Below are 22,603 nucleotides of genomic sequence, written 5' to 3' on the forward strand. Positions count from 1 at the left end.
CCTGCTATGCTGGGTGAGATTGCTTCTCTTTCATTGTTTTACTGTTCAGAAAAAACTAAAACGAAACATTTTCTCGGTTCATTTAACAGCTAAAGCCGTGGAACCAATGGACAAGTAATGAGCGTCTTAATGTTTCATAAACATTTTCTTCTGTTGCTGCACAGAAGCAAGTGAAATGTCAGAGCTGTACTTCACTGGTATAATGGCAACACATAAATAAGTCTGCCAGTGACTCAGAAAGAGTTTGTGAGGTATCCTCAGGGCCTTTTTCTACATCATTGCATGAGAGTGTGTGTGGACTGGAGTTTAGCATGTAAACTCTGTTTAATTCTGGATAATTGTATCATGTGCTGGTTATGTTGTTGCTTATTTCACTGTCCGTCTTTAGAGACAACACTTTGATTCATCTGCAACAATACTCACTACTAAGTATTCATTCCCATAAATTTTACTGGTTGGACCTGGAATTGAACTTCTCTACTTGTTTTTTTATATATTTGGGCCTTTTTTTAGGTACCAGAAGTATGAGTTTGTAGTAGTTTTCCAGCCGTTTCGACGACTCTTCGTCAGAGGTTATGAAGGTCTTTGCTCTGGCGTTCATGTCGCGGTCGCTCCTGATCACAGAGCAACTCAGCGAGACTCATTTATATAAATAGATTTGGCTCAAGTGCTCTCTGTATATGTGTGTTTGTGTGAGAGTAGCCGGTATGACAGAGTGGCTCTTTAATACGACGTTTGCCTTCGTATGTGGAGAAAATGCATAAACTAGGACAGAGAACACTGTATCCATCATAATTACACCTTTGTGTTACTGACATTTAATGTTCTTTCTTTTCTTTCTTTCAGTTTGTGGAACTGTACGTTACGACTGGTCATGTGACCGCCCTGTTTGCTGTTGTTGTCCAGTGTCTTGTAGGCCCATATGGTGCCGGACACCTGAAACAAATCAATCAATCAATGACAAAGATAATGAACTGAATCCAAGGCCGGTCGGTTTATCTCACAAAAGACTGAAATAATTCACAGGAAAGGAAAAATAAAATAAACATATTTTGTTATAGTCAAATGGTCAGTGAACTGTGCTTCTGATGTTTGCAAATAACCCCCAAAAATATATAATAATATAACAACAAAGAAATCACACCATTATGGTTTGTTATGGTGCTAAATGCTTGTTTACATTAATATCCATAAATTAAACAGCCTATGATCACTTGAGAAACAAACAAAATACTGATTTTACACAGTTTGTTTTCATTATTAACAAATAATAATAAAATAACTCCATCATCACGTCCCAAGATTAACAGCAACCGAGAGCCCTTTACAAGAAGAATTCATTTTCTCCACTTGTCATGCGGCTTTGATATATAATTAGAACAATATTAGTGTGCGGTCATTTTAGTTCCTCTACTTGGATAAGATGTCTTTAGGCAACAAACGCCACACACACTAAGAATATAAATGTAATGCCTGGTATCAGATTCCACGGCGTGTACCTCCAGTCACTGGGCTAATTATGCAGTAATGAAGCTAATCAAGAGTCAAACAGGAGACGCATTCAGCCTTAATGCTGCTGTAATCCTGCTTAAAGCCCCCACATATCCTTCTTTATCATCTTAAATGGGCCCCGGTGGGTCATTAGAGAGAAACGAGGACAAGCTCGGTCCTCTCCCTGGAGACGGGGGGGGAGTGTGTGGGAGTGTGTGTGTGTGTGTGTGTGTGTGTGTGTGTGTGTGAACTCAATGAAGCCACAGATGCCTACAGTAGCTTTGTGTTCAGGGGTGGAGGGCCTTGGAAGCATGTTTATTTATTTGTGGATCTCCGCAGCCTTTGATGGGAATCCAAACGGCTCAGGATGTGTGAGGAGATGAGTGGGTGGTGGTGGTGGTGGAACAACACAATAAAATCTGTGCAGTTTATTCATCTAGACGATGGAAGCAGATATGAGAAGTTCGTAGTGCATGATCTCTGTATCAGCCATTATACTATAACAGCATCACCTCATGTCTTTGACCTAATTATTAACACTGTAAATATGTAATGATGTTGGCACTTACAGGGATGACAATAGTTTATTATGATGAAGTAACAGAAAAGAATACAAGTTGTGTTCTGACAGATGTCAGGCAAGCCGTGCAAAGCTGATTTAAAACAAAGGATTTCTCTCTTTATTTCTTTAAAATCTGAGATTTTACCTGAGCTCCCGTACCACCATCCTTTTAACTATTCTTAAAAAAACGTACCGTGAAATTCACAGTAATTAACTGGCAGCCATAATGTAAAAAATACACAGTAATTAACGTGAGTAATTGTCAGCTATCATATTGTAAGAAAATGTGAATGTTGACAGCTAGCTCGCAATCCATCGATCAATATTCACATTATTTGCTGCTGTAACTCAAGCATCTCCATCATGTTTTATGTGTGTTGCACTCAGGGACATTATTTTAAAAAATCAATTGATTTCAACATGCAGGCTACTATTTTGAAGTGCTCTTCATTTTGTTATGTTTGAGCTGTTGCAGTGCTACACGTTTGAATATCTCATGAGAACAATTTTTGCAAGACGAGAGGTCAAAGGTGTTATTTAGAGCTGAGGTGATTGGTCAGTTAATCAACAGTCAATTAATCATGAAATCAATTTGACAACAATTTTGACAACTGATTAATAGTTTCAGTTTTTTCAAGAACTGTTTCCAGCTTCTCAATTCTGAAGATTTGTTTCCCTTGTGTTTGTCAGAAGTGAGAGTAAAACGATGATCTTTGGCTCTCGGACTGTAGATTTCCTGACATTTTAGAGACAGAATGGATTAATCAAGAAATGAACCTGTAAATAAATTGATGATGATAATTATATAGTTACAACTTTGGTGTCATTTGTCTATAGGATTTAGGCAATAAGCTTGTGAGTCCCAATTGAGTAAAGTGGAATTTATTGTTTTAACAAAGATCAAATGGGCAATAAAAAGAAGAGATGGTGATTTAAAATGATATCATGGGTCCCAACATTCTCTCTGTTGGTTTGATGGGCTGCATGTCTGGATCACACAATAACATCCTGTCCATCAACAGTAATTGCTCCTCACTTTCTCCTCAGAAATCCAATTAACAGCAGACACATATAAAGACCAGAGCATGAAAGCTAATGAAACAAAAGATCACTGGGGATACATGATGTCATGGAATGCCTTGGACGGAGACCGACAGCCAATGAGAACTGACGACGTCATTTACGTCGCCTGCAAAACAGAGTGAAGCTGCTGAGAAGATGAACACCTGAGCGTCTCAGCAGACGCCGCGACGTCGAACTGAAAAGGTGCGTTCGAGGACAGCTTGGACAGAATACTGTCCACTGACAATCTCGTAATTTGATATTGGCGTGATAATAGACGGACACAGCCCTCGCGTGAAATAAACAGCATATATTTATTTTTTTATTGTTTTACTAAAATATATAGTCTCCAAAATATTCTCATGTTTATTTTTCGTATTGTTTTTTATTATTATTATGTGGCTTTCTGCCTGCATGCCACTTGAAATAACAGTATTTTGACTCTAATATTCCATTTTTTCCACGTTTTGAAAAGCAGCTACTTTCTGTTCAGAATAAAAATTAAAAAAATTAAAAAAGAGTGGTAATTTAACAGAACTGCCGTGGATCCTCGTCAGCACACACCTTGATCCGGCCCTTTAATTCATTCAGCCGCAGTGTCCTTCACAGTGGAAACAAGCCGGTTAAGAATGGAAACAAACACCCACAGCGCCCTGGGCAGCTTTCTCCTGTATCATGTTATACCGAGAGGCGTTTACAGCTGTTTTGTTTCATAATACAGGACGACACGCTGCGCTGTGAGAGCTGCCTCTCTACAACAGCACTGGAGACATAAACGCCACCATCACGGCACATAAACAGATCATAATTAACCGAAACACATTTCCCAAGAAATAAGCCTAAAAGCATCTGAAAGGGACAGAGAGAGTTACCAGCGCTGATTTGATTGTGACCTTATTAAACTCTGTTCTTTTTGTCTCCAGTGGAACTTGTTATGTTTATAATATTTGTGGTGCTCGATGATGACCTTGGAGGCTAATTTATTGAAATATGTCCCCTTTATAATATGCTTTAATTTCTAAATATCCCTAAGAACTTTTGTATTAGATTTTTGTAACCTGGATTTTTTTTTTACATTTATTTTAGAGATTCATTTGAAAGAAAAAAAAAAAAAGTCCACCTCCTGCAAATGTTTATTGTATAGACTTTAAATATGTGTGCTTTTGTCTTAAACGCTCAACAACTAATCAAAATCTGGAAAAATGCATTAAAAAGAATCTCCCCAACAACTGTGCTGCACACACCTCTGATAGTAAGCCTCGCAGCTGTTTTGCACGGAGCGATGAGCGGTAACGCGTTACAGCACTGTAACAAATGAAATGTTCAGGATTATTATTGCAGTTGTTGCATTTGTCGCCACCTTCTTCGAGCCTCCGGTGGCTGAATCGGATACGTTCCCTGATGTTCGCTGCGGAGCGCTCGGAATTAATTTGGTGATTAATGACAGAGAGCTCGGCTGACCTTTACCGGGTGGGAGTTTTCCCTCTGCTTTGATTTTATCGAGCCAAAGGATGACACGAACACTGCACATTTGCGCCTCCTGATTATTAGGACCAGTGGTTTTTAAATGCAAGAGAGGCCGGGATTGTTTGATAAATTGCTCCTCACAAAGAGGAAAAAAAGATCTAATAATAGTCTCTGAAAGTGGCTTAATGTAACGCACTACTTTCTGGAGTAAGGAGCCCGGTACTGATAGGAGCAAATCATCCAATTAAATCCCTTAAGAGCTAGTGATTGATGATGTCAGCTACTCTGCTTCTAATTAACGTTTAAATTAAACCAAAGGAATAAAAATAACTTTCTGACCACGGCTGCTTCGCTTCAGACCGTAAAGCCCAGTGGACCGGTGTTTGGGGAGGTCTGAGGGCCATTCACGCTTAAACTAAATGTGAGGTTAATAATCTACAGCAGCCAGGTCCAGATGGTCTTCAGTGCACTTGTATCGTTCTGGACATCAAATCTAGAATTGACAGTAAAATAAAACCAGCAGGTTTTCCCTCCCTCTCGTAATCACGAGACCAGTGTGGATGAGAGAGGCCTGCAAGGATAATGTCAAATTATTATGTTTTGATCCTCTATTGTACCAAACGAAAATAAAATAGATATGCCATCCATCTGAACCTCTGTTAATTCTGGCAAATACACGTCTTTGTTTATTTTCAGTTTTTAAATAATCCTTTCTTCATGTGGCAATTGTGCAACAACAACAAAAACACATAAAGTTTGTTCTGTAATCCCCTTAACATTTCAAACTAATTGTGAATTCACGTGTCAAGGTAAACCTCGTGTCTGCTCAGACCAGCGGAAATCTTCAGCTACCTGCACGTTTTATCAAAACGGTGCACGTTTCCGTCCGAATCCCCAAATTTAATTTATCCCAAACACTCCTGCTTGTTATGGAGAAATATATATTCAAAGCAGCCACAAAGGGTGGACCTCCAAGGCAGCTAATAGAATTTCCTGCTGTTTTATAACTCTGTCCCTAAACCAATGTCACCATATGCTCCTGTTGGCACAAGACTCTCCGCAGTGGCTTCCTGAGCGGCAGGCTTCCTCCAAATGGGTCAGAATAATCAGATTGTATTTTTTTTTTTTAAACTAGTAATTCCCCAGATTTATTGAGCCTCTGGCTTCTATCAGAAGTTGGCACATATAGAATTTAATTAAGATGCTAAAATATAGGCTCAATTGAGATATTTTACTGTCCTGTCACGCTTTTGTTCTATTTCGCGGATAAAACGTGAGTTTACTTCCTTTGCATTTTTCTCACACCTGCAAAATGTATATTTCGTTCTGCCTACATGTTATGTGCATTCTCTAAGAATGTATTAAAACGAATGAAGGACCCACGTGGCTACAACAGCTAAATGCGTTGAATTTGACGAGCCTTAAATACAACGCGGTGTGTTTCTTCTGAGCAGACGTACCTGCCGCTCTCCAAGGCGTCCGGCTCGTCCCCGTTTAGTCTCTCTACGCGTTTCCATCTTTACATCCTAAAAGCTTCATCAGTAAAAATCACATTTTTCCGTCCTCAGACTTTGAGCAACAGCACGGCGTCACCTTTTATTATCCGCTTGTTTCACGCTACGCATTCATTTACAGAAGTGGAACTGTGGATTGTACCTGCAGGGTCACAATGGCGCGTGTGATATACCGAGGAGAAATTATAAAACATAAAAAAGCAGCATGAACAAAAAGAAATAAACAAATTCAACCCTGAAATGTTTTTTTGTTTTTTTTACAATAATAATAATACTATCTCAGAAATGAAACCTTTATACTATTTGTGGGTATTAGAGTGATACAGGAAATAAATATGATTATTTAAATATACATACATTTTTGGTTTCAGATTAGAAGCATATCACCAATCTGCTGTCATAAAGAAGAACAGAAATCCATCAGCCTTCGTGTTGAACAATGGGTTAAACATGAACCGCTTTTGTTTACTTGTAGGCAAATCAGTTTAATAGACTTCACAGTCAGGTCCGTAAATGTGCTCATTGTGGCTATTTTAAGCCAAATTCCCGTACAACACAGCGCCTAATGCGCACTTTACGCATACCGCTCTATGCGTAATTACGCACGAAAATGACTAAATAAATATCACGACTGGAGACCGCTGTTGGCTCACTGTTTCCTATAAAACTTTTCCATAATGCAAAGATGCTGGTGGCAGTATTTGAATGGCCATCAGCTCTCCCTTTCTAGCAGAACACACCAGCAGAGGGAAACAGATGCATAAACATTCAGGGCATCTTTCTCCTCGGCAGCAACAGACTCCGCCTATCCCCCACGTCCAATTAGTTATTACGGTCCGGCCCTTTAAGACGCAGCAGCGGGTCAGCAAGTAGTGTAGTGTTACTCTAATTGAACTTCGCCCAATCAACAATAACTCGTTAGCGGTCGCTTTCTTTTTCTTGCTGCTTGACACAGCTTTTTTACTCTTGCAGGGATTCACCCCCCTCCAGTCCGTTACTTCCTAAAGATCTACATGGAGCTCGGCAGAGGAACTGCGACTCTCTGAGGGGAATACAGTCCGGCTGCCTTTTCAAACTACGCCCGGAGCATGGTTATTTTGGAGGAAAGCTCTCAGGCGAGCTAAGTTGCGGCTTTGAGTGTCAACATATAGAGAGGGGGGTCTACGATAAACGCCGAGGAAAACTGCCAGTTGAATGAAATAATCAACTTTTCTGGAAGCAGCGATTCTTCGGGACTGCGATGACCTCCAGTAAAGACATGAAGGCAGGTTCTGTGTTGCAGTCCAGCGGCGAGGAGAGGAGACGGGCTCCCCTGGACCAGCTGCCGCCGCCGGCCAACTCCAACAAGCCTTTAACGCCGTTCAGCATTGAGGATATCCTTAACAAACCCTCGGTAAAGAAGTCGGTCGCCAGTATCTGTCCGCCCAGAGTGCTGGAGAAAGTCACGGGCTCCAACTCTGCGCGGAACGGGATCACCACTCCCTCGTCGCCGCTGTGCGCGCTGGAGGAGCTCGCCAGCAAAACGTTCAAGGGGCTGGAAGTCAGCGTTATCCAGGCAGCAGAAGGTAAACACATTCAGTATTTCTATATTTAAAACTACACGTTTTCAGATGGATGGAACTGATTAAATGCGGGTTTTGAAAAGAAGCGAGCGCCACGATCACAGCTGACTCACAGCTGACATAGCTGGGTTTGTTTTGACTTTAGATGTGGAAACGCTCGGACAGCTGTATCGGAATGCGTAAATGGAAAAGGACTAATTTACGCATTCAATGTGCATGCATAAGATCTGTTAAACTGAGCAAACTGTCCGATATACTCAGCGTACTGTCGAAAAGTAAACCAGACATTATGGCTTGTACTTCTATGCAGAGCTATGGTGGATGAAAATGGAGAGACTGACAGATAAACGTAGATCACACACTGATCATGTGAATGTCTGTTAAACAATTATAAGTGTGTACAATGTTTGTTTGGCCCAAAATATGGTTCTACGCCATTTTGATGATTTATTTCACTTACTTTCGGTGATATTTTCTATGTGTGTAACACTAGTGACAGCCTTTTTAAAATTACAAGCTCAGTGGAGTTCAGCAAAGTTCTTAAAATGTGTCTCGTCACAATTGAAATCAAGGAAAGATTTATATTTGGCTTTAAGTGAAAAGAGAAAACCAAGCGTGTAAACCGAGGACAGGCCTGTTGATCAGAGTCCTCTGTTGTTGCTGTGGTTTTTGTGGAGGGGGGGGGGGGGCATTGAGTGACCCTCGCAGTTGTTTCATTCGTCTCGTATTTTTCCCTTCTTCCACCCCTCCAAGGTCGCGAGCATGTCAACGCGTTCGGACAGAGGCAGACGTCGAAAAAGAGGAGAAAGTCGCGGACAGCCTTCACGAACCACCAGATTTACGAGCTGGAGAAGAGGTTTTTGTACCAGAAGTACCTCTCTCCGGCCGACCGCGACCAGATCGCGCAGCAGCTGGGGCTCTCCAACGCGCAGGTCATCACCTGGTTTCAGAACCGCAGGGCCAAACTCAAGCGGGACCTGGAGGAGATGAAAGCGGACGTGGAGTCGCTAAAGAAAATCAACCCGACGACGCTGCAGAAGCTCGTCAGCATGGAGAGCATTGAGGAGGGTGGGGGCCCCGAGGCCAGGTCGCCCAGTGTCTCCCCGACCTCCCAAGGACACCGGGCCTTCCCACAGTCCCCCTCCTCATCCAGAGACCAAACTACGGATGAATTCTCGGAGGACGACGAGGAAATCGAGGTGGACGATTGACAGTCAGGGGGCCTGTGTTTTTCATAAGCAACAACTAAAAAGAATATTAAAAAAAGGGGAAATTTTTTTTCTTCCCAAACATTTTTGCACGGATATTAACAAAAAAAGGAGAATATATACATTTAAAAACATTTCAAGATATTTTTTGCCCTCTCCTCTTTTTTTTCTCAAACTAATTTATTAATCGGACTTGTAAATCCTTCCAAGTCTGTCGTTTAGGTTTCTCCACCGTATTTGAGGAATATCTGCTTTCCTTTCAGACAACCCAAACTGTTATGGTACAGTAAGACTGAACATTGTGTGAACATTTTTTTTTCACGTCCGTTTTTACGTGGGGGGGAGGGGGGGTGGAAAGTTGTGCAATTATTGTTGCTTGTCATTTCTTGGTATTCTTCTGTTAAAGGAATCGGATCTGCCAAATATTTAAATCACCCTTTGTTGTTTGTTTGTTTGTACATGCACAGCCCGGGGTCGATGTGTCACGCCATCCCTCCTGAAGTGTACAATTATTATTTTCTTCTTCTTTCTGAGCGAAGAGTGTTTCTGCAAGCATGCAGGCCTGTTCGCAGCGCAAAGGACGCATCACTTATCATCGACTGCACACTTTTACACGCTCTGAGTTCTGTACATAGATCAAACATCCATATGCGATAATTTTATTGTAACATTCTATTTAATCATTATCTATGTAAATAAAGGTTATATGATATTTCAAGGAGCTCTCGGCGCGATTGCCTGTGATTGTGCATTAACTTTACCCCAAATTAAAAATGAAGGATGACACATTGGAAGGAATAATATTACACCGTAATGAATGCCACTTAAAAGGGAAGTTAATAGCTTAGACGGTAACAGACAATATGGAGAACAACATGTACTACTAAATCCATAAAGATATATTATATATTATATGTAAAGATGGCCTGTAAACTCCAAATGCTTTCTACAGGAATGCTGTAGATAAAGTCACATAAAGTGACTTGTATAAGAATATAATAACATAGGGATTTGTCCTGAAAGATTAAGCAAATACTTAAAATATGCACACCCCTTCCCCAAAAAAAATCTGCTCTGCTTGGTAAAAACTGACCCTGTTGAATTACTGACCCCTGCTTTCAGCCTGGAAGTGCCGGGACTTCAATTAGCTGCCTTTATTCCCATTCTTTCGGCCGGCTTTGAATGCATCTTGTCACAAGAAGGTCCCGGTCTGGCTGCGGTGTTAAGAAAAGCTTGCGCCCAGCCCCTGCGCCATATGTTTTCTTCCTCCTCCTCTGAATCGTCTTTAACACAACTAGTCGACATGATTGATTAGCTTAACCCGCCTTTGCCTTACATAAAACAGCTTCCACCGGGCCGCGGGCAATAATGGGCACGCATCTGCCACTCTGGACCCGGGTTTGTTTGGAGAGAGAGAGAAGTCTCCCATGAATAGCAAATGGCTTAGTGTGAGGATCCTAATGAATAAACCTCAATGGGAGGCAGTGGAAATACGGCGTGCTGCTGCTGTTGGCCGACCATTTGTAACAGTTTGCTGTGAGTGTGTGTGTGCGTGTGTTAGTGTGCGTGCGTGGGAGGGGAGAGATGAGGTGTTCTCGTAGATATTTGACATTATTATACATTTATACTAAAACAAGAGTATGTATAGTGTTCAGTATAAACCGGTCTGCGGGACACGGATTAGCTCCTTTTGTGCGCGAGTCAAGTGTCACGTTACCCATCGAGTTCATTTTATTCTTCATCTGGAGACTTGGACACAGTTTGTATTTCATTTGGAAGTATAGGCTCATTAGTCTGTAGTGGATATTCAAGAGAGAAAAACAACCTAAATGTTCGGCTGCTAGGCGTTAAAATGTATTTTATGAGCATTTTTTTAATTTAATTTAATCTCTGAATTTCTGTTATTACTAAAATAAATACAAACTCCTACAATCTTAATAAAGTTGCAAGTTAGAAGGCCGATCGAACCGATATTTTAAATCATTTTCGCAATGCAAACATGAAATCAGGCCCTCTCTCTGCCACATATAGCCTACGCTTGAAAAAAAAAAAAAAATCAAGACTTTGAGAGCTAAAGGGAACTAAAGGGCTCGTTAGGACAGACGTTTTCTTCTTCTTTTTTTGGGGTGGGTAGAAAAACAGGCTGGTGCACACAATAGAAGTAATCGGCTGGAATCGTGGAGGTTGAAAAGTCAAGTAGGCCTTTTATTATGGAGCCACTGCACCGGCAGCAGGGACAACATGGACATTTAAATACAAGTCAGTGGACAAACGGGAGAAGTCATGATTCAACTATATTTTATTTATAATATTTAATTTATATATTGCAAAAATACTAAAGTGATAATTTATTCATTGACATTCCTATAGTTTTCCGGTTTTATTCTATGCTTTCATTATGAAATTTAAAACTGAAAAGCATTTAAACAACTTCATATAAAACACGGTTAACTATTATCTTTATTATTTTTATTTCTCACATTGAGTGACTGCATCAGCATTTCACCCTCACAGCTGACTGTCTTCATTAAAATGGCATTAAATCTCAGGTGAATCATACAAACGAGCTCTCCAAAACAGGGCTCCCTTTGTTGGGTGTGTGTGTGTGTGGGGGGGTCACATTTAGATAGAGTTTTCTAATGTGTTATGATCAGAAAAATTAAACTAACTGAACGGTCCAACAGGAACCCGAAATTCTCTATTTTGGGCTAAAAGGTCACAGCTTTAAGGGGTTCTTGTGTTTTCAACATACCAGTGCCCTGGAGGGACTTGCTCAGGCTTTATAAGGGTGGCTGGAGGAAACGCATAATATGCATGTGTGTGTGTGTGTGTGTGTTATGCTTCTGACTGGTGTGCAGGTTTACAGGGAGTTCATTTTATTCGCCATTTACAAACATGGCCAGGGGCCTGATTTGGAACAGCTAAAGGTTTAAATGAACTGAAGGTGATTGTAGAAATATCTCCAAACTTGATTAAAAAAAAAAAGACTTTAAAATGTCGGCCCCAACTGTCCTTTAAAAAGAACACCTTATTCCACGTTATTGACCTCTGCAGGAAAATGGAACACTGCTCTACCCTTGATAAACAAGTCTTCTTTTATATGAAATCTAAATTCACTTAACCTTTGACCTTAAGACAAAAAAACCCCAAAGACTGATATTGTACAGTGGAACAAAAATACTGTTTCAACGACACAATATTATCCCAATGTTAAAAAAAAATCCTCAAAAGGATATTCAAGATGTCACACGTGCAACATAGCAAGGCGTTGCTGAAATGTTGTGGCTGCAGCAGCACGCTCTACTTCAGAAAGGCTTGTGTACATTATCAGACCCGTGTCAGGTCATCAGAGCCTTTCCTTTCTCTCTGGACAAGATCACACACATCAAAGCCTCCCTCCGGCCTCACCTCTGAAGAGCACCGAGTGTGCCACCTAGTGTCAGACTGGGAGGATAATCTCCACAGTCAGAGTAAAACAGAGCTGCGTACAAGAGAGAAGGTGGGGAGAGAAATTTAGTTCTGAAGAAATGTTGAAACGGTGTCAAAACTACAGCGATCCTTTGTCAAGGCTTCACAGTGCTTTAATCTAGCAAACATTTTCAGTAAAATATCACCGGTTAGCGTATCACAAATATTTAAAACACCAGGTGGAATGTCAGGCGTGTGCGATGTGCTGCTTAAAGGGGCATTCACTCCACTCACTGCGTCTGTGTCAATGTCTATAAGTGGCTGTGGAGGAACTTTCTAAAGCCAATAACAATAAGCCTGATGAGATATCTAAGACAAAAAAAATTTAAACTGGGGATGTGGAGTTTAAAGATGCCATCTCATTAAAGATGCTGTTGAGTTGTATTATTGGAAATGTAGATTCCAGCACTTTTGGAGATCAGCTAATGCTAGCGGTGAAAAGTTTAGATATCTCTGCATCAATTCTGACCATTCATGTTGAAATCTGTCTCTTGCAAATCCCCCAGCTTTATGTCAAAGCAACGACACATTGTTTAAGCTCCTTTAAGTCAACAACAAAACGGGTGTAATAATGCTCTAATTAAAAAACTAAGTCTTTAATACTGTCTGTAGACTATGTCCACTATATTGTATAAGTGGCTGTAAATTAGTTTTCAGGCACTGTAGGAACGAAAAATAGGCCTTTTTAATATCTAAGAAAAAAACAAAAGATTGATTTTAAAAAAGGAGTACAAATATTTTAAAAGAAAAATGAATAAATGCTTTGACTTGTATTTAAATCATTACAGATTTTAGAAGTTACACAGTGAGCGTGTAATCTAAAATGCACCTGCATCCAAATCCTACACACAACACAAACAAATCTGTCACACGTTCACTGAATATCACTCGATTACAGTGAAGTCCATTATAAATATGGAGCGAACAGCACAGCTGTGAATCTGTGAGCAGGCTGAGAGATCTGGAACCTGAAGGAGCTGCGAGTTACACGGTCCAGATAAGAGACGCAGAAAACTACTGCTAGACTCATGATGTGGTCAGTGTTTGCCAGAAGGCGGGTACAGGACACTGACAGAGTGGCATTTCTGATCATCATATTACTCACTGCAGCATCACCAGAATCATGTATCAGAGCACAAACCCAGCGGTGTCAGCCTCTTACTGAGGAGATGCGTCTCTGCAACAAACCCAAGAAGGCCCAAAAAGCTGCTGCAGTCTGCAGAAGAACTGCAACCTGAGAGACGATGTATTCTCCAGTCAGGCAATAACCTCCAACATGAAGCCCAAAGCTGCAGGAATGGATTCAAGATAACAACGGCCAAGTCAGCGTCCAGAATCACCATTCACTCAGTCACTGTGAAAGTTGACAGAGCAGGTTCGTAAAGAATGGAGCAGAACGCAGACGGTCTTTAGTTGGGCGAGGAAGAGATTTCTTTGCAACTTCTCTGATGATCGCTGATGAAGACTATAGTTACTTCTGCTGAAATTCATCGTTCTGAAACAATAAAACATGAAAAACTTCAAGAACTCCACAACAGAGAGAAACCAGAGTCACTGCACACTCAAATATGAGTAGCTGCTTGAATTTAAACATTTAAAAAGATGAATGACATCATGTTGGAGGACAGCTGGTAGGTTTGATGTGATATTAAGAAGCTGCAGGGTGAAGTTGACTTGGTATCTTTGCTGTATGTTAAATACTTTGATCATCTCTATTTCACTGCAGCATACTTCTTTTCCTCGACTCGTACTACGGGGGGACTCTGGGTCGGCTTAGGATAGAAAGTCACGACATCATTAATCACACTTTGTGACAAAGATCGCAAGAGGTTAGAAACTAAACCAATAACTTATTTACTCTTTGCAAAGCTAGTGTAAGACAAAGACAAAACTACTGAGGTATTCAAATATAAGTGAAATAAAACTGCAGAAAGTCAAAGCACACTTCAATTGTGTTAATATTATAAAACCCGTTTAAAAGGCTGAGGATACTACATCTCTCTCTCTCTCTCTCACACACACACACACACACGTACACACGTACACACGTACACACACACACACACGAGTAATACAAACTATTAGTTTCCCATTTCAAAATTTATTTTTCAAAAATACAAAACAAGGAAAATAAGTATATGTACACAAACACTATTAAAAATAGAATATGTATTGAACAAAATATGTACAGCTGTCCTCAGAGTGAAAACATGTCCTATCTGGTCCTTTTGTCCTTGATGGTGTAGTGAAGAACTAAAGGTTGGGCCTAGAGGAGAAAAGATTTTAAATATTATATATATATGTGGGATGGAAACACTTTACGGAGCTTTCAACATCTGTCAAAAAGAGCAAACTAAGTTATTCTTTTATTATGTGTCAAATCCAACACGTCTCACTATCACTCGAATGGAAATATTTTATTTCATTTAAAATGATGTTTAAATGTCTACAACATCTACAATGAACTTCATGGTGACTTTCCAAAGAAACTGAAGGAATGTGCAGTTGGCACTGGCTAACAGCGGCTGTACCGTACCTTGCCAAACCAGTGTGAGAGCCATAACCGTTTCATGGTCATGTGATCGGGCAGAGACTCGTTATTGAACAACATCTGGACCTATAGGGAGACCACACAAACAGATGTGAAGGGGAATCCGAAAGCAACATCTGCCATTATTTTTTATATGACAAAACCTGTTTGCTGCTCGTAAAACATGCGACGAGGAAGCACAAATACACACACCCCACCCCCCCAACTGAAAACACACAATTTGGGTTCAAGACGGATGTCAACAAGACAAAGATTCTTTTGGTGACCGTGGCTTAATCACAGTTATGAAAACACGTTATTTGATGGAGGATTTAACCCAAAAGCACCTCGACGGAGCTCCACACAGAGGAAGTCACAGGAAATCCATTCACCCCACAGAGCCGAGTCACCAGAGAAACGTGACGACTTCATTGGCTGAAGAAATCCAGACGAGGACGGACTTTGAGAGCCATTAAGGGTCGAAAGCCAACAGAGCTTTGCTCTTTGCTGCTTCTTTACGGTCGTGATTCTGCTTAATTAACCGTATTAAGATCAACATGTGCAAATCTAACACACAAGGCCAACACAATGGACTTATGGTAAACTCAGTAATTAAGACCGTTCTATAAGACCAATAACAACGGTAGTGCCTTAAGAGTGTATGATCGGCACTTGACCAATCGGCAAAATGTAGGCCGTCTTAACAAAAAAACAAGAGTTTGTGTTGTCAGGTTCCCCATCTTTAACGTACTGCATCTTGGCCCTGATGCAAGCATGTAACACAAGGGTTTCCCAAACATCTGCTAACCAATCAAAACGTACTCTTCTGTTTGAATCAGTCTTACTTTGTGGGAACACGTTTCATTTCACACATGAATTTGGGAAAGTCTTCGCCAATAAAGCCTCAATAAATATTGAATTAATGACAAAGGGGCCTTGAATGTCACCAGTCTCAACAGGACACCGTCCCCGAGCCGACCACTGGAGTAGCAGCAGTCGATGTTCACATGTAAGATGTAGGATTATCTCAGAAGATGTAGTTTGTCTTTTGAAGAGCGCGAGAAGCAGCTCGATAGCCGTTTCACACATTTATCCTCATCAGCATAAGCCAAATAAATGGACGAATCTTGAATGTCACGTGTACCACAACGTCTTCTTTTATCGGCTCAATGAGGAGTATTGACTGACCTGGTGTTTCTCCACGTTCAGACGATGACACAGCACTTTCCGTAGGTGTCTCACCTCCGCTCGGACAGAACACCGGACGAACTTCTGCTGCGGAGACAAAGTCAAACATCCACTGAACAAACTTATGACGAACAATATGATGAAGACATGACGACATGAATGAGGTCATTCCAATAAATAATGCACAGCTGAACTCAGCTGTTATTACTGCAACTATGGAGCACGTTAGCGGGGTTTCTTGTTAATAAAGCAGGTTAAAATGCTTGATTCACCCCGATATGCAACACATAGCTGTACCACGGAAACACACTCACTCAATCACTTGTAGCTGACTGACATTTTCGGTTTTGTTGTCCAGATAATGTAAAAAGCGTGTCAGTTATAAACGTCTCTTTAGATTTGCTACAGACTACCGTTTTTCACTTCAGCATTCAAATATCGTCGTTTTTATAATGTCCAAAGTTTACTGTCACAAAAGGTGACGGAGCACATTTCCACAGGAAACACTCGGGTTACATTTAGAGCCAACTGCTCGACGTTTTCCACTCCCATCTGACTTATTACACTCTGAAGCCGGAGAGCTTTCCTTCCTTCTTTTACGCCTGAATGCAGTGAAAGACAGTATTTCTTTAAAAGCCACCTCGGTAAAACCATCGGGTTATGAATGGAGGTGCAGGGGAGAGAGCACAGCACGTAACAAAAAGGCTGAGAGTCAATATGTTGATTCTATTTTTAATAGTTCACAGAGGTTAGACGGAAACAAAACTGCATATATTGAGAGTCTGGAATGGAACCAAAGATGTTTCCATTACACGAGGTAACATTAGACAAACAACATTTCAATCTTCACATTTTTATGGAGGACATTGGTGGAAGATGACGCCCCCCCGATGCCAGCAACACGTCACCAAAACCACTAATGTTCACATCCTGCGTCACTTTATTCTAGTTTTAGATACTCTTCTCCTAATATTACAGCTTTCATCCCATGGAAACATAGGGAAATGACTGAAGGTCTGGTGTGCTGAGATTTGAGAATATATCAAATCTGACAGAGATAAAAACAGTTCAAAACATACAAAATCTGAATTCTTGATTTGGGCCCAAATGTGTATGCGTTGAGGTACTACACACAAGCACATGTTGAACAACAGCGCCCTCCGCTGGCTGAATAAAGCCTCTGCAGTATGAGGAGCGATGTTGGCTGGGCAGTGAGTTTAACACAGTCTGCGCTTTAGTTAGATTGCTCTGCCCCCATGATCTTTGATCAAGTTTTGATTCAGTACAATCTGAGCATTATACAATAAAACACACACACACGTCCCTCGACAAATGGGCCTGTCAGGAGCATCCAGCCACACGGGGCAATAACTGACGAGGTAGGCACCTTTTTCAGTTTAGTGAGTTTGAAATTGCTTAACAAGCTGTGTTTCAAACAGCCATGATGTACATTTGTGTGAATAGGCATCAGGAGACTGTAAGAATGAACATACGTACTACTATATACTGTTTATGAACACAATGGGACCACGGTCATAATTAGCACCTCATTTGTGTCCAAAGCACATTCTTCTGTCTGCTAAATAGTGTTCAACATATTAAACGTGTCTTTATTATTCTTTTACAAATCTTAAATCCTACAAGTCGGCACTAATCACCACAAACACTGAGCAGACGTCTTGTCATCAGGCAACACACTCTCAAATTCTGAAATTCACTCTAAAAAAATTGGAAAAAGTCCAGTTACTGAGAAATTAGCGGTTTGGTGGTGAAAATAAAGAATGATTCTATGCCTCACTGGTGTGCTCGTCCCACTTATCCCCGACTCTCCGTGAATATGAGGCAGCCAGAGTAACCAGCGCAGAGTGAATTCTGCTGCTGCTGCAGATGTCACTGTGCCATGTATTTTCTTAGCACTTAAGGGTAGAAAATTACTTGCTCGGGCTTCAGAAATGGGCCCTCGGAGACATGTTTTTGCAAACCTGTGAGCCGAGTCGTTTTGAAAGCATCCGTAACCACCTCGGCAATTTCACTAAGTACACAGACTGAACTGAAATACAGCGCTGAATAAATCTGTGACTGTTTGTATGACTCACCTGAAGAGTGAGTTTCGTCTTGTCTTTTCCAGCAAGCGATGAACTGTGAAGACGAAACAGAGCACACAGTTTTGAAACGTGCATATTAGACAGGTTTAACTTGAAAGCTTATTTCATTTACATTTGATCCGGCTAATCTTCATTGCATGACTTGAAAGATAACAACCAGAGACAAAAGCTCACCTTAGCCTTTCTAAACAGAGCGACACCTGCTCATCGTATCTGTAGAAGTGGGCTTTTGAATGGTCGAAGCTCGTGTATGGTAGACCTGTGGCATCGGGTATAGCATCTGGAGACAAGGAAAATAAACATTAATCAGCATGTCTCTGACTGGGAAACAGAGCAGCAAATAGCTGCAGACTACAGACTGCACATTCAGTTGTATCACCTGCCACTGAAGCAAACAACTGTTTGTTAAACTCTTGCATACATTGATATTACCAATCTGCAACTGATAAAAACTTAACAGTGATTCAACCTACAGCTACTTCACGACAACTTCTACATTTCTTGATTCAAGCCATGTCTGGTACTAGAGAAAGGGTACAGGATGTGATGTGATGTGTATTGTAAGCATGCTTAATTGCATGTATAAATTCGCTGAGTTGTGTTTGAACTGTTAAACACAGCTGTGACCGCATGACATCAGTATCACTGCTCAAAAATAGTCCCCAAATCGTTTCAAAATGTCAGATTTTGATGGACATCAAAATCAAAATCACTGAGAGAGAAAATGAAGAGCTAGAAAAGTCAAAAAATTAAACAAAGACTGTTAAACAGACGTATACTGTTGACAAGATGCTGTTAACTCTAATATTTTCATAAAGTGTTGCTAAATGCGTCACAGTACTGCCACTTTGGTTAAGTGCCGTTCAGAAAACAAACACCACAGAAATCACAGAGAAACACCAAATAAGTCACACAGATATGAACTAAAACACACACTGATCTCTTCAATCCCAGTACACACAACCTTAAATCACACACTGAGACTTCACTAAGTGGAAGACTTACCGTCTCCCGTCGGCTGGATGACTCTCTCTAGCCCACGTGACTGATAAAACTCCTTTATTCTCTTGTCTTCGCCTGTTCAAACGCCGAGATTAATATTAGACAAACACGACAGATATAAAGACAATACTGATTATCAAATATCCCAAAAGAAATATGGTATTTACAATGTTTGATGCTGTCAATAATGATCTAGTCTTCAGCTGTAATGTGTTACTAGTTAAACATTATTTCAGAACTCTGAATATTAGCCCTCATTAGAGCTGATCATTTCGGTCACACTGACACAGACAGCAGTTGTTGTTTTACGTACTTTCTTGTAGTCCGGGCACCAGTTTGTAGACGATGTCCTGCATCACTCGGTCCAGTTTGAGGTTGAGTAAAGGCTGTGTTTCATGGATTTTGATGTTGCACATTGGACAGTACTTGCTTGTTTGCAGGTATTTCACAATACAGCTTTTACAGACTGTAGAGCAGAAAGAAAGGAGAGACATTTTATTCTCACTCCGTTTGTCTTCAGTCGCGTTAATGACGTGCAAACTATTGTTGTTCATACTCACAGGTGTGCAAACACTCTGTAATCGTCGTGGCGTCGATGAAGTAACCCGCGCACAGGTAGCAGACGATGTGTTCATTCAGGTCCTTGATCTTCAACTTCACCTCCTCCTGTCCGGATGACAAAAAAGGTGTTTTACATGTTTTCAAAGCTAATGTTAATTTATCCCCCAAAACAAAGTGTAATGAGCACAACCAAGCCTTGAACTCAAAGCAAAACATATACAATGGAACCATTAACAATAACTTTAAAAATAGTTGTATTATGTTGGGTTAATGCTCTCTTTTTTGGTCAAAAGAAAACTTATTTTGTAGCTACTTTTAATACAAACTGAATGCGCAGGGTGTCTATTTTATGACATAGAAATGTATGATTTAAAGTTGTGTTATGACGGCCAGATATTGAGGATTTAGCTACCATATTACGTTACTTTACTGTAAACGTCTCCTCCACTGACTTCAATACAGAACCAGGATCTAGTCGGTGTAATTACCCAGGTAGTAGTCCTGTCCATGTCTGTCAAATGACGTAAAGACGTCAGGAAATGAGAAATGTTCCCACCAGGAGGAAAAACTGGATTATCATACACAACGTCAAATGTTGACACGTTTATGTCGACTGATGGAGACGGTTTGAGACGAACGTCACGCGTATAAACCGTTAAAACAACGAACCTACGGCAGCTCGAAAAACAAACCGCCGTTACTTCGTCGTTCAGTGATAAAGTCGCGGAGGGCAGCGGCCGTTACCGTCCCGGTTCAAACACAAACACACACCGCTTGAAATAAGTATAAACTCCCAAGTTGAAAACTTACGAATACAGCTGAATATGTGGCATAACACGAGTGAAATAAACAAGTTTCTTGACAGGATTTCGGCACGCTGCACCAGAACAACACGGGTGGACACCCAACCGTTCAGGCATGCGCAAACGCAGCTCCCTTCACAGCGCTTCAGCATTGCTTCTCCTCTCTCTCCATCAGCGCCGCCGAGACGACAACGCTCTCCCGCTCACGCGTGTTGTTTAGCTGGGTCTCTGCTGCGGTTCCAGGTCCCCGCACGTGTCCGCCCCAGTGCGGACGAGCACGTACTACATGGACACTCACCTCGTTCCTCAGCGGGTCCAGTTTGTAGACGGACTGTAGCTGATTTCGTAGCCGCATCGCTATGGCCATCGGACCTTGCTCCGCCATCTTTGGGAATTATGCGTAGTTCCGGGTAAACCGGAAGTGTCCTTTAGTACAATCTGGAGGAGGCGGGTAACTGCAAAATGTAAGCGAGAAAAAAAAATAAAAAATAAAAAAATAATACAAATATAATATAGAATAAAAAGACACTTTACCAAGCCGAACAAAAATGTATATATAAAGTCACGTGCACTGCGTGCAGGCCTATTTCCTTCACTTTATTTTTCTAAAAACAATTTGAGGTGCAAATTTAGGGGGGTTGCTCTACATTTGTGGGGGTTCACGCCAGCTTTCAGGTTAATTAATGGATACACAAATAGATTGCAATTCTATTAGTTATCTCCTCTGTTTAAGGTTTTTATAAACCCTCAAAAATGTGTTATAATATTAGCCAACATTATCTTTATGGTTTAAGGGTTTTTAAGGCAGTGAAAATCCCAGTCAAATTAAATGCTTCACCCCCAACATAGATACATTATTGGCTTATTATTCAGCTTTTTGCCCATAACAATCACTCAAACGTGCACTCTCCTACTCTCACACACATGGACTTGTATATACATGTACAGTTGTATGACATGCTCACACTAGAGTTGATGTCAGTTAAGAACCATTTAGGCTACACTAAAAGCTATCTTACTTTTTCCAATAAAACACTGTCTTTCAATTTTAGGCTTTTGTTCGGAAAACATATATATATATAGTATCCTCAGTTTAACTTTGGATAAAGAGTTTGAATAGATAATACACTCAGCTTTCACTCTAAATACACCCGCTTGTTAATCTGCTCTCTTGGCAATAGAGGGCACTGCAGGCACACGCTTCAACCACCGGGTTACAGCCTTTGGCTCGTGCTTATACTTCTGTAGCATCATTAAGTAAAGCAGTGTCATACAGTCATTTGTGCACTCAAGGGTTTAATGTAGTTGATGAAGAAAAGATGCCATTCAAACTTCTGAATTCACTAAACAAACCTCCTGCTCAGTAGGCCAGGCCTTTAAGTTTTCTTTATGTGCACACGAAGCCTCTTAAACCAGTGTAGACTTTGGAATTATATTCCTATTTCATTTAAAAAAAATGTATTACCGATGCAAATCCACTTATTATAGGATCATATAGGCTGTGCAGTTGTACACGGTAATGTATCGGTACGTTTGAAGCCTGCTGATAAGATGCACAGACGTATTTGGAACTGGCTCAGATTGAAATCATGTTGGCAATGATGTTGTACCTCTCCTGTTCTTAAAACCGCATAACACGGAGCGAGGAGTGCTAATAGTACCATACCTGTAGGTGTTCCAGGATAAAAGGTGAATTGTGGGAAAAACACTGTTCAACCACAATCCTCAGCAACGACATGGTGGGTCTTGTAACCTGAAGCCTCTGACATATTGAGTCCTACTCAGGCATCATGGAGGGTGGCCCGCTCTCACCACTGCACGCAATCCCATTAAGTCTAGTAAGTTATGTCAGAAACCTTGATGCAGATGTCATTAAAAGCTAATCAGCGATGTAGCATCGAAAGAAAAAGGTATAATACGTTCTTCAGAATGTACAAAAAAACCGAACGTGCAAATAAACATTTGCATTTAAGTTTCTTTAAAAGTTGCAACACACATAAGTGTGCTCCTGTTAAACACAATGCAAATGAACAGCTAAATTAGGTTAAATATGTATTTGTTTCATAAATAAAACAAAAAG

General features: G+C 40.8%; 2 protein-coding genes across 4 annotated transcripts; one reads left to right on the plus strand and one right to left on the minus strand.

Moving 5' to 3' along the window:
• Window positions 1–7,219: 7,219 nt before the first annotated feature.
• Window positions 7,220–8,869, plus strand: lbx2 (ladybird homeobox 2; the record flags this gene model as incomplete). The annotated part of the gene is made up of 2 exons (XM_079167933.1): window positions 7,220–7,661; window positions 8,412–8,869. The coding sequence occupies exons 1-2, from the start codon at window positions 7,337–7,339 to the stop codon at window positions 8,867–8,869; spliced, it is 783 nt and encodes a 260-aa protein (XP_079024059.1). The 5' UTR covers window positions 7,220–7,336.
• A 5,601-nt stretch (window positions 8,870–14,470) lies between these two features.
• pcgf1 (polycomb group ring finger 1) lies at window positions 14,471–20,929 on the minus strand (the record flags this gene model as incomplete). 3 transcript variants are annotated; one of them, XM_079167645.1, is made up of 9 exons in its annotated part: window positions 14,471–14,600; window positions 14,871–14,951; window positions 16,053–16,136; window positions 18,149–18,191; window positions 18,332–18,437; window positions 19,163–19,234; window positions 19,473–19,625; window positions 19,720–19,825; window positions 20,822–20,929. In XM_079167645.1, 9 exons carry the CDS (start codon window positions 20,906–20,908, stop codon window positions 14,550–14,552), a joined length of 783 nt encoding a protein of 260 aa, XP_079023771.1. In that variant the 3' UTR covers window positions 14,471–14,549. The 3 variants fall into 3 exon arrangements, with proteins under 3 accessions (XP_079023771.1, XP_079023770.1, XP_079023769.1); XM_079167644.1 differs by having other exon boundaries at window positions 16,053–16,139; window positions 19,720–19,822; window positions 20,822–20,908; XM_079167643.1 differs by having other exon boundaries at window positions 16,053–16,139; window positions 20,822–20,908.
• Between the last annotated feature and the right edge of the window lie 1,674 nt (window positions 20,930–22,603).

Source organism: Pholis gunnellus, assembly GCF_910591455.1.
Source record: "Pholis gunnellus genome assembly, chromosome: 10".
NCBI lineage: Eukaryota > Metazoa > Chordata > Actinopteri > Perciformes > Pholidae > Pholis > Pholis gunnellus.